Source organism: Haliaeetus leucocephalus, unplaced genomic scaffold (assembly GCF_000737465.1).
Source record: "Haliaeetus leucocephalus isolate CR32 unplaced genomic scaffold, Haliaeetus_leucocephalus-4.0 Scaffold636, whole genome shotgun sequence".
Taxonomy (NCBI): domain Eukaryota; kingdom Metazoa; phylum Chordata; class Aves; order Accipitriformes; family Accipitridae; genus Haliaeetus; species Haliaeetus leucocephalus.
This window is the reverse complement of record NW_010973072.1, coordinates 6,557,646-6,570,324: the sequence shown is the minus strand read 5'-3', so window position 1 is coordinate 6,570,324 and position 12,679 is coordinate 6,557,646. Positions and strand designations below refer to the sequence as shown.

The following is a 12,679-nucleotide window of genomic DNA, read 5'->3' as shown; positions in this document are numbered from 1 at the left end:
AGCTGCACCCTTTACTGAATCTGGGGCTGTCAGTTGGCAGCTATACCCCACCTATAACTAGTCAGCAGGCAAAGCACATATCCCTATACATCCCTGCCTTCTGGAGAACATCAGCTTAGCAGAACACCAAGCAGGTTACATACACGTACCTTGCTGGCCACATGGTTAGGGGACACCCAGTCCTGCTCCCACAGCAGGGCACGACAACATCTATTCAAGTTTCTAAATCCCACACCACACATACTTTTGCAACCAAGGGCCAGTTTTGGGGTGGTGGTTGTTTTTTGTGGTCTGTTTTTGGGGTTTTGGTGGGGGGTTGGGGAGGTGTTTGCTTGTTTTAAATGAAGCTGAAGTGTTCAGAAGATTCTTGTTTTCCTGTTTCCATACATTCTCCTGCTCTGTGACCATGGCAACTTAGAGGCAATTAAAAACTGTCATTGCAAGAAGCTTTTGCATTTGTAATTGAGGACAGGTTTCCTCCCCTTTGAGGCTTAAAGACAAGGAAAACATACTGTTCAAATTTGTCTTTTATTCTAGAGGACTTCTACTCTTAATGTTTTTAATTCAATACAACTTTAAGGTAAAGTAGAATAGAAGTCATATGGCCTTTACTACTAGCAATAACACTGTTATGGCAGAGTGGGTATTTAAATACCTTTTCTCCTATTTCTGTTTTGTCTCCCGTAGGAAGAATCTCTATATCAGGCAGCAGTGCACAAGCCTCAATCACACGCTTGTACCGGCTCTCATTCATCTCCCTTCCAAAGATAATGTTATCTTCCAGAGTTGCATTTTGGACCCAGGCTTGCTGAGGAACGTAGGCTACTGAGCCCTGCAAGAAAAATAAAGTTCCTTATTCAGTACTTTAGACCAAAAGTCTGCACACAAAAGTCAAAGCACAGCAGGGCTTTGTGAGGCAGGCAGTGCTAATCACCTCACAAATTGCCGATGGTCATTTCAAAACTGAACGAAGTAGTTCTTGGGCTACGGCCTCCTTCAAATTGTTATTTCTGTAATCCTCTCTTTAGAAGTGAATGTAACGAAGTGTGTTGGTGGAAAATGAAGGACTTCAAACAAAATATGATTCTCTAACAAACTTGGAGGAAACATTTATTTAGAGAATATGTTTGCACAATTACTGAATGTCAAAAGTCATTAGTTCTTTCATATAGTTATAAATTATGTTCTGCATAAAACAATTTATTATGGAATGCAAGTGTTTAACAAATGCATCCCTGCCAAGAGATTTCTGCAAAAAGTAGGGGAAGTAGTTGTTATATAAAAGTCACTTCAAAGAAGAGACTGAGCTACTGCAAAATATTTTGATTTGAAGATTAGTTCTGCACAAGAAAAAGAAAAGTTCTCTTTTTGCACAAATAATCAGTGATTCAGATTTCACCTACTTTATTTTTCCAGCACAATTTTGGAGGTAACCAAATGGGCATTCTTTTAAGTGCAACATATTTGGTTTGCTCTTAAAATAATTCTCTTTCCCTACATTACAGCAGCAGCAAAATCCAAAACAAGGACTTTTTACTTATTTACTTACTTCCAGGTCATTTTTCCTCTGTGACCTCTGTGCAACTCTGATGTCTAAGAAAGTACAAACTACAACAGCAGCTTTACCCATGTTTGGATATCCGGGTATACCCTCTCTCCTTGTAATTCTCTGATGTTTAAGAAGGTATGAACCAATACTGCTCTTCCTGGCTGTATTGGTTCCTGTCTGCCAACAAGACTCGCCAGAATACTTGTCTTTGAGACCTCCAACATTCTATTTGGCTAAATCAGAAACCAACAGATTTAGAAGTTGTTGGACCAGGCAATTATACAGAGTGTGGGCTACGGCATATACATGGCTTGCCAGGAAATCAGGCTACAAAACGCATTCATTTGAAAGGCTGTCTCTGCCCCTCTTCACACCACTTAGAAATCTAGAATCCCTCTGTCAGTACCCACAAATAGCTGAACAATTCTTCAAACACATCACACCTTGACAACCACGTAGCCTTCCTTTTTGTCCATCTCCCCCAGTAATGCAGACAGCAATGAAGACTTTCCACAGCCAACTTGACCAACAACAGCTACCAAGGAGCCTTCAGGAACAGTGAAATTAATGCTGAAATAAAGTGCACATAATTCAGCCTTGCTTGATGGCACATCCCAGTAAATAGTCTATTGAACAGCCCATATAAAGCCGGCTGCAATCTGAATACCCACTGCAAATGCTGACACAGCACAGAAACTTTAACTGTTTGAAAATGCAAACCTCTCATTTAGAAAGCACCCAGCTCTTCTTGTACTTAGGACATAGCATCTTAATGTGTAATTAGTCAAAAGGGGAAGGAAAAAAAAATAAAATTAAAAAAAGCAGCACTGTGACACCACCTGTCCAATATTTCTCTCAAATGTTCTGTGAACACAAATGTAAATACCAACGGATGCTTCTCAAACAGCATCCTTGTCTCAAAGAATATGCAATTTAAGGCCCAAGAAAGAGCAGCCAAAATCAAGGAAGGGGACAGGGCACAGGGAAGACACAGCTTGTAAGCTGCATCACCCCAGTTACTTTGCTAGTCATAGCATGTGCAAGATACTTCACTGGTTTTCTCCAGCACGGGCATCAAGGATGGCTACAGTTCAGCGAGAATAAGATTTTAAAAGGAAGACTCTGAGGACATCGTGCAAACATGAGGCACTAGGGATAATTACAAGAGGCTAATCTGGCTGCATCCTCTAGATGGAGCTCATCCCAGCTGCAGCACATAGCAAGAGCTTGAAATCTCTGAGGTTTTCTCTCCTCCCATGATACATCTTGCTACTCCCCTTTAAGGTAACCAACTCTTCTGCATATAGATTTTATAACTCAAATACAGATCATTTATGATGCAGCAAGATTTTGGAGCGGAAGGAAGGGTGTACTAGTTCTTACCTGTTCAGTGAAGGAGGATCATTTCTGGACCAGCTAAACGTTGCATTCTTTACAACAATGCATCCTTCAGCTGACAAGTAGAAAATTCATTATTTATAAAAGTGCCAATGCAAGCAGCTACATTGTATGCTCTGGATCATGCCACAAGAAGTCAATCTAAACACACATAGGCAGAGGTATAAAGCTACTTTTCCACCAGAACAACCCACTGCTTACCAAAAGCTTGTGTTCTCCTTTTACTGAATTTATCAAGACAGCAGAGGTTCTGAGGTAACACTTATTCAGTAACCAGGAGGTACATGAATGTCAACTATACAAAGATCCTGACTTACTCAGCTGCATCCTCCTTTATCTGGCAACTCCACTGGAGCACTGCGAAGTCAGTTCAAAAAACTAGCAGTCTCAATCTGACTTGTGCTTCAATGGAAGCATAACCTAAACTGCCAATTCTATGTGTGAAGCCAAGTTACTACAAGAATGATAGGGCAAAATAAATCAAACTACCAAATAAAATAATTTTGACCAAAAATACTGTTCAGTGAAATGTCACGTGGTACCGGCATCTGTAGGTTTTTACAGCAACAACTCAAAGCACACCACTCCTAATTCAACCAAGTATGCAATAAATGCTTAGCCTATGTAAATATTTACATTAGTATGCAAGTACAACCCATTATGGACAAAAAAACCCAACCCCACACTAAGGATTTGTGAGCAATGTATTCATGGTTATCATCAGCTGAGAAAGGGGAGGAGATATTCCCAAAAGGAAGATGGAGAGAAGAGGAAAAAAAAAAAAAAAAAAAGGAAGCAGATGACTGATTACTGGAAAGCCAAATGACTAAAATGATATAGAACTCAACTAACCACATGAGAGGGAGTGATGAGGATTTCACTATCTTTGTAAACAGGAAGTAAGAAAAATCATTTAGAAATGACTGACATAGTTAAAGTTAAGTTTTGTTTTGCAAGAAAAAGGGCATTAGTTTTTCAGTAAATCTGCCTTCATGCTTATGTATCTCCTGAACAGCTCTATATAACCAGACCGGCAACACTGGATACAGTGGGAGTGATGCTGGGAGTAACAGTCTTTGCACAAAACAGAAAGTAGAGGCATTTGCCAGAACTGGGACTTATCATTTCTCCTTCAAGGGTGCTGAAGTGTTACGTGATTGTTCTTCTCCAAAATGCTGGGGTTTGGCACAGCATTAATCATTCTGTTAACTGCCTACAAATTTCAAATGGCTGCCCTTAGAACAGTTTAACAAGTAATTTTTAAATTAAATGACCATCTGTGTCTGGATGCAACCATTCTGTAGTTTGAACACAGGAGCTGGGGAGAGGAAAGACATTACCTGAGAAGGTGGTAGAAACTTTATATAATTTTCATTTTACAAACTTCCTTCTCTGCTTTCTGGCTAAAATTTAGCAGTGAAATTCACCAAAACGCAGTGAATTTATTACAGAAAGTAAAAGAAACACTGCAAAGCCACCCAAAACCTGCACACACTGATTTTCAACAGGAAAAGAAACTCACCCTCTGTGATGGGGCCCCTGATTATGCTCTCTGGATCTAACTCTTCATGAGACAGGAACACCCTAAGGCGCTTCAGGGAGACACTGGCCTGCATGGGAAAGGGATGGAAAACTATCTTATGCTCTGCTCATTATATTTAAGAGCGTACTGTTTTGCCCCACATATACATTACATCCTTATTTTATGCACTCCTAATCCCTCCTTAAATCCATTGCATAGTTCATTGGATAGTCCGATTCACACTTCCCAAACCACAAGAAATATGGTTGATTTCAGGAACACCCATCCACCATAACTGGGATTGATAATTTTGCTTGCACAGCACTCAACACACAGGAAATGCAAAGCTCCCTTTCTGAGGTGGCTGAATTTCACCAGTGGTCATTTTCTAACCACAGGCATGTTACCTTTCCACCCAGTGGCTACTTCTGCACAGAAACACCTGTTAATGACTGAAGTCTTACTTCCACTATGCTGCTGATAACCATAGGAAGCATGTTCAATGGAAACCTGAGGATGTTGAATAATGCTAGTGAAACAAATGCCTTCTGAGCATCCAAGATGTTGTTCTCGTCTATTGTGACGTACACAGCAAACGTGGACAAGGCAACCTGAAACAAAGTGTAACGGTTACAGTTAGGGTAACAGTTTTTAAAGCCACTAACACAGGAGTCACACAGTCTAACAACTGGAATCAGAGGTCTACAAATCCAAGAAAGGGTAATGTTCTAATAACTTCCTGATAATGCTTTTTGCAAAACAAACATTTGATTTAAATCTGTTGTTGTAAAAAGGTGATGGCTCCTCTTGGAAAGGTGTCAAGTGCTCACTTTCTTCACATAGCAAGGGTGAAACCACAAATGTCCCAGGCTATTTGTGGTCATGCTGCAGGAGAGGGAAGGAGAGGAATGATCGCTAGCTGTTCTTGCGGCTGTCTTTCAGTTTCAAGGCACTCCCCTATGGTACCAGATACTGGATCAGTAACATATATAGACAGAAAAGCTAGAAACACCCTAATGCTAACCCATTTTATATTTTGTAGAGACTACCACAACCCTAGATTTCCAAATACAGCCTACTTTATCACGGACAGACTGTTTTCCAAGAAACTTGAAATGTTACTGCATTAGAAAGATAAAGCTGTATAGTACCTAAACAGTTCACAAAAGAAAAGCTTAAGATCGATGCTGAACAAGAAAACTACATTGAAACACTGTTATCATCAATCGTAAGATATAAAAATAATTCAAAAATTCCATATACTTACTTACTTTTTTTTTTAATGTGTTGATTAAATTATAGTGAAATTAAAGTAAACTAAATAAAACCAAATATTCCCACTTTCAGATCTATTCCCTTCACAGTGTTTTCTTCCATGGTAACAGCACTCATACCTCAGTATATCACAAGATCCAGCAACCCTTTCCCACAGACTGCCACTTAAGAAATCAAGGTAGGCTAACTGTTGGCATTCCCCCTCCCCACAAGACTTGAAACAATTAGCTCAAATGCCTAAGGAACAGTCTCATCTAATCACAGCATCCATTGAAGACATTAGCATTTCTGTTAAATAGCTGACTGCTGTGAAGACACGTATTGTTCTTCATATGGCGGCTGACTCAGCTGTGCCTGGTACAGTAGCTTGTTTGTACAATCCTTAGTTTGGACAACCATATTCCAGGGAGAAAGCTCTCCCACGGAGATCAAAAACAAGACAGGGTCTAAAGAATAACCTCACAAGCAGCATGTCTGCACTCTTGTGTTACCAGCAATTAGTCTGGAATACACCCTTATCAGCACACATAGCAGTAGGGGACATACTGCAAAATGAACAGTTTCCCGACACCGTTATTAAACAATGTTTTGAAGAGCCCTGGCCATGGAAACAGGAGGAGGACTAGAGGAAATAAAGAGTTTTGTATGTCGAAAGTGCTTTCAAGTAGGCACTTGCAATAATTCTTTAATGAGAAGTTCAGAAGAACATACACGAAAGAACAAAAATCTGAGAAACAGCATGTTAAACAGCAGCCTTGCACTTCAGGCTGTACTGTTTCTGCCCCAGTGGCAAAACCCCTAAGGTGTAGGACCATTGCCACATATTCATAATATGCACTGAAACAGCTACCCGTTAGGCGAATTTGTCTTCTCAGACTCCACAGAACAGCATTAAGGAGTCCACCTGCAGAGGTTTATGTAGAAATTTCATTTAATAATGTATTTATATTAAAACCATCTCAGACTTCTTTTAGAAAAGTATTCACTTAAGAATGCAGCTGATGTTTCCTACCCGGGGCACTGCTTCTTCTGCCTTTCATCATGCTCAAGACATAATGTAAACGCTAAAAATGTTTGCGGGGAAGGAATCTGAGACTGGAAAGTACACTTAAACACCTTCAACTGGAACAGCACATGTTTTATCCTAATGTAGTCATAGCTCTTATTTGCTTCCGCAGAAAAGAGCGATGGCCCCTTGTTCTAATAGGGTCTGAAGCAATTTTGATGTGATCTCACCCTTCTCTCCCTTTTATTAGCTTATATGTAAGCTAACACAAACACAGTGGGGATGTTTCACATATCAGGAGTTGGGTTTTTTTTAAATAAGAATTTGAAGCAATCCCATGGTACGCAATGGCTTTACCTCTCCACATTGTTCTTAAACAGATGCTAGGAGAACCCAAGACAGAGGTACGCTTGGTGCACAATGTCCCATTCGATCAAGGACTCTTAACTAAGGACCTGCTGCTCTCAGAAAGATGCTGAAACAAGGGAAGTTTTACACTGTCAGCCACAGCTACCACCTGGAGGGTACCATGCACATTAGTAACTTCTTCTATATCTGACAGTACATTTAATCTTAGGTTCCTCAATTACATCACCAAAAATAGAGGGGGATGCAGAGGAGGTTTTCATTTTTAAATACTTTGGCCACTACACCTTCTAGAATACATCCAACCTGGATGTTACCAAGTTTCAAAGGAAACAGTAGTGCCTTTTCATAGAGAAGTGGAGACATAAATGTTCAATTTCCCACCACTGTGGAGGGCATTCTAACTCTTCCGCTCATTAAAAAACAAAGCCAAAACAAGTTCTCAAGCATTGCCTTGGAAAGCATGATCTCAGAAAGCAGAGACTTGTCAATTTGTTTCACTTACCAAAAAAGGAGCACAAACCCAAGTGAAGGTTGCCATTGCAGCAAGGTAAGCAGATTTTTTTAGGACTTTGAGTTCCTTCTGTCTGATCTCTAATACCTTCTCTCTGAAGGCTAATTCCCAAGCATAAAGTTTCAGAACTTTAATCCCATTGAGAATTTCATTCATCAGCTTAATTCTGTTGTCTTTGCTCTTCATTTGAGCCACCTAAAAACAACATTGCAAAAAATAATTAGCAGAGCACAATACTTGGCAGGGCCACAAAGTTCTGAGCTTTGTATTTTGCAATGGCAAAATTTACCTCATTATCATCAAAAGCTTACTAGCTTCCTAAGCAGGAAATCTGAGATGCTATCTGAACAAACAAATATGCAGAATTAACAAAATGTTTTAAACCAATTAAAAGAATGCTTCATGCAACTAAAAATCCAAACCAAGATCAAAACAATTGTGGCACTGGTTTAAGTGGGATTAACCCTGCATCAGGGAGCCCTGGCTCTCAGGTTCCTCCTAGGTACAATATGCAGTTAAAAAATAAGCCACTATAATCAAGCTTCAGTGATGTGCAGTTTGCATCTAACCCAAGACCAAACTTGGTTTTGCTCCATTTTCAGCCCTATCAATGGCTTTCTGATGGTGCACTAAGGTGAAAAGTTTTCCATTCAGCCATAAGAAAAAAGTCCATTCTTCAGAAGTTTCCATCTTAATAAAATATTTTAACAAGGGAAGTGCAAAGCTGAAACAATGTTCTGACTCTGCACTAGGCAGTCAGTAGACTGCACCAGTACAGCCATCCCAGACAGCTGTTACCAGTGGCAGTGTGGCTGACAGGCTAGATATCCCTACTTCTCCCATGTAGGAACCAAATGTTGTGGTATATTTTGATGAACACCTAGAGCTAAAAGGTTTCATTTACATAAATCAATCCTCTCTGACATATGGTAAATTCAGTTAATAGTGAAGTCTGTACCAGAAAGCACATGGTGGGGCTGTTGGAAGTAGTTTTTGCAATAGAAAACATGGGAGTTTGACTCTACATTTACTTAAGTGCACGCTCTGTAACAAACTGATTCCCTCTAAATAAAATCAACTAGGGATTAAAAACAGCCAACAACTAAGACTTCTCCCTCCTCATCTCTCCAGAAAGAAGGAAAACAACAAACCACACACATATACCCCCCAACACTGCAGCCACCATCCTGGAAATGTTAAAAACTAAACTACTTCCAATCTAATCAACAGGCATTTCATGGAGCTGGCTAGCCTGCTTGCTACCTTGGTCTTAACACTACTGCAAAATTTTTAGACCATTATGTACAGATACTCTGTAAAGCTGAAAAATAAGTGAGTTTGTTTATTCTGCATACACAATGTCTCTGACTTTTCTTTCCCTTCCCTTTTATAAGGGATAAACAGAGGGAAGGAAAAAATTTTAAAAGGACAAACCTCAGGAACAAGTCAAAGAACAAAACATGTTTCTTAAAAGCACTGTCACATATGTATAAGTTCTAACCTGATAGGTTTTTGTCTTCATTGCCATCACAGCATTTATTGGAACCAGAAGGATCATGACAGCCACACCTGCCAGCACTGAAGGACCTAAATTCTGAAAAGCACTTAATTGTAAACATTTATTCAAATTTATTTTTCAAAATCTTGGGTCAAACTACTACATATGCTCCAGTAAAACATTCTGAAATAGCTTTTCAACCTCTTCTTCCCTTTTCAAGAACAGCTTGGGGAAAGAAGAGGAGGATCAAGGGGGGGGCTTGGGTTGATGTTTATGTGCTTTGATTTTTGAAACAAGCATACATATATAGCCCCTATGTAAAGAGGTACATATATAGATATAGATCAATCTCTATCTATCCACACATATGGAGATCTTTTAATGTTTTCTAGTTTTTGTTCGTTTGTCTGTTCTTCTGAAGTAGAGACCCATGCAGGGAGTGACTGACTCCTTGGGGAATTTCATTACCTTTCTGATTGACAGTGAGAATCAGGAAGAGTCAGCCTGGTGACTGTCTGGACTAGAAATAGCAAACATCTCATATGGTGACTCCCAGAGTGCAGAACCAAGATCACTTTTCTTTAAATCAAGTGACAAGTGAGATACTATAGGTGCTGCAGTCCCCCAAAAGATAACAGCTCCCATCTGCATCCTCCCCACATGCACTCAGATGTGCAAATTAAGAACCTCCTGCCTGCCTTCTTGACAGCAGTGACAAAAGCAGCTCTGAATGGCTTCTAAACAAACAGCATTTTCTCCACACTGCTGTAAACCCTCCAGTGGTCTGACCAACAGCTTTCTGTAGTCATGGCCATAGGAAGCAGCACATTGCCCAAGTCAAAACAGGAAAAAACATACAATACTCACCTGCCACAGTAAGTACAGGGCTAATATCACCTGGAGAGGTGCAGACCAAATCATGTTTATATAGGTAGCCAAGTCCATGAACCTCTGAGCATCCACAGACATTAAATTCACAATCTCACCCACAGTAGAAGTCTTTCTAGCAGAATTTGTGATAACAAGTGCCTAGGTGCAGATTAAAAATAAAAAACAATTAAGGCAATGTGATGGAAGACTTATTCATTTGCATTTTCTCCACAGAATTAAAATACTTTACAGAGCTTCATCTTCAAAACTACAAGCAATCCTTTTCCTAATTCATATTCTGTTTACCTTGCACATCTTACAACATGCAAGTTGTATGGTTTGAAGCAAGCACCTGGGTTTAAACTAACAGAGAATTAAAACAACAAGCAGTCTTTGGGGTTAGGGTTGGTTGGTTGGTTGGTGGTTTTATTGCTTGGGGGTGGGGGGTGGGCCGGTGTTGTTTGCTTGTTTTGTTTTTCAGTGTAAGAAACAGAATCTTCACTTGTTACACATTTTTCTCACACAGAGTACTCAGTCCACAGCTTTCTAAAATGTTCCAGCTTATTCCAAGATGAGTTGGCACTGCTGCTAAGTCCCAAATGAAGCTGTAAATGTAGATGCATCTAAATTTCTGCACAAACTAAGGCAGTTTCACACCTCTAGTCTAAATGAGACAAGGTTTGTTGTTTGGCAGTGGGAAGAAGGAGGTGCCTGAACTTTAACGAGTAAATTAGAAATTTGCTCTATCTTAAAGGCTTTTATCTGTAAATTAGATACTCTCAATTATATTGAGAGTTAGGAATCAGCCTACCAGAGTCTCCTAACTACTTTAATTATTCAGACTTAAGTGATGTATTCACAGTCACCAAGAGGTATTGTCATGTATTTAAAGAAACACCTACCTTTCGATAAATTACACCAACAATAGCTGTTTTGAGTCTCATTCCAGTTACAAAGCAAATATGAAAATACTGGTGAAGAATCAGTGTCTGAAGACAGGCACAAACAAACAGCAGCACCGTATAAAAGTAGCCTTGCCAGTTTGGGGCAGCTTTGTTATTTACGAAGTTGATTAGCAATCTGTGGAAAGAAGAATTAGTTTTCTTGATATATGCAAATCAAAATGAAACATTAGGGTTACAGCCTTAGATTATTCCAAATGTTATATGGGTCATGCAAGCACCAAACTTAGATAAAACACTTAAGCAAACTTCTTGGAAACTGGAAATCATTTTATACTAGCACACATCACTCCCTCCTCCTAACAAGGTACTATTATAAGACAAAGTATCACATTCCTTACATGTACAGCATTCTCTTGGAGCTACACTAAGAAGTCTCATATTCCCTCTAGCTAAAATACAACCGCTTACATTTGTTTTACTTCTTCTCACGTTAAAGCAATACAACTCCTCCTACCCCCTTAGCTCTCTGTTGCTTCACATATTGTGACTTGTAGTCCCACAATCATTACAGGTTAGAATTAAATAAACTCTCCTGCTATTGTTGATTATGTTCCTGCCTGGGCTTCCTTGTGTTTGAAAGTGTCGTGGTTTAACCCCAGCCATCACTAAGCACCACGCAGCCGCTCGCTCACTTCCCCTCCACCCAGTGGGATGGTAGAGAGAATCAGAAGGAAAAAGGTAAAACTCATGGGTTGAGATAAGAACAGTTTAATAGACCGGAAAGGAAGGAACTAATAATGATAGTAATAACAATAATAAAATGACAATAATAATAAAAGGATTGGATTATACAAAACAAGTGACGCACAATGCTCACCACTCGCTGACTGATGCTCAGTTAGTTCCCAAGCAGCGATCCCCCCAGGCCAACTCCCCCCAGTTTATATACTAGACATGACATCACATGGTATGGAATATCCCTTTGGCCAGTTTGGGTCAGGTGTCCCCTCCCAACTTCTTGTGCCCCTCCAGCCTTCTTGCTGACTGGGCATGAGAAGCTGAAAAATCCTTGACTTAGTCTAAACACTACTTAGCAACAACTGAGAACATCAGTGTGCTATCAACATCCTTCTCATACTGAATCCAAGACATAACACTACACCAGCTACTAGAAAGAAGATGAACTCTATCCCAGCCGAAACCAGGACAGAAAGGAACATAAAAAGTCAAAAGATTTAATGCACAATGTTATAATTTGAAAACCAATGGACCAAAGTCATCTGTGTGCATGGTCTCTAACCTGCATGACAACTCTTCGCCATTGAACCAACTGAAGCCAAAGCAGCTTAGTGAGTGAAATACCAGTGTTTTAAATTCTGTCCACATACTTTTAATACAGTAATAAAGTATACAGGTCTTACTTCAGAATTTCTGGGCCTGCAAACATCAAGAGATCATGTGCAGCTTTAAACAGGAAGCTCATGAGAAAATATGGTCCAAAGGTTTTATATAACACCTTGAATAAAGATGCTTCAGAGCTCTTCTGAGATGGTTTTATAATCAAAGCTTCAGCCTCTTCTGTCACATCACCATTTGAGTCGCTTGATTTTTGCTGCTTTTTGGGCAAGTATAACATGTTTAATGGTTGCCTGAAATAAGAGTAGTTATATAATGTAGCCTTTATTCAAGCATAAAGACAACTGGAAAAATGCACAGTATACAAATGAGATGTTTATGAGCTGTTTATTGCCCTTCTTAATAGTTTAACTGGGTTTT

The 12,679-nt window shown here is 39.6% G+C and overlaps 1 protein-coding gene across 5 annotated transcripts in view; it reads right to left on the bottom strand.

Annotated features, from left to right (window-relative positions):
• The window catches only part of ABCC1 (ATP-binding cassette, sub-family C (CFTR/MRP), member 1), a 76,039-nt gene that overhangs the window by 40,830 nt on the left and 22,530 nt on the right, over positions 1-12,679 (bottom strand). For all 5 annotated transcript variants that reach the window (XM_010578509.1, XM_010578510.1, XM_010578507.1 and 2 more), the window contains exons 8-17: positions 12,325-12,552; positions 10,901-11,078; positions 9,996-10,157; positions 9,132-9,224; positions 7,622-7,825; positions 4,934-5,080; positions 4,470-4,557; positions 2,933-3,002; positions 1,993-2,119; positions 656-832 (exon numbers count right to left, since the gene is read on the bottom strand). In XM_010578509.1, coding sequence (XP_010576811.1) covers positions 656-832; positions 1,993-2,119; positions 2,933-3,002; positions 4,470-4,557; positions 4,934-5,080; positions 7,622-7,825; positions 9,132-9,224; positions 9,996-10,157; positions 10,901-11,078; positions 12,325-12,552 — 1,474 coding nt within the window. The remainder of the gene's footprint in view (positions 1-655; positions 833-1,992; positions 2,120-2,932; positions 3,003-4,469; positions 4,558-4,933; positions 5,081-7,621; positions 7,826-9,131; positions 9,225-9,995; positions 10,158-10,900; positions 11,079-12,324; positions 12,553-12,679) is intronic.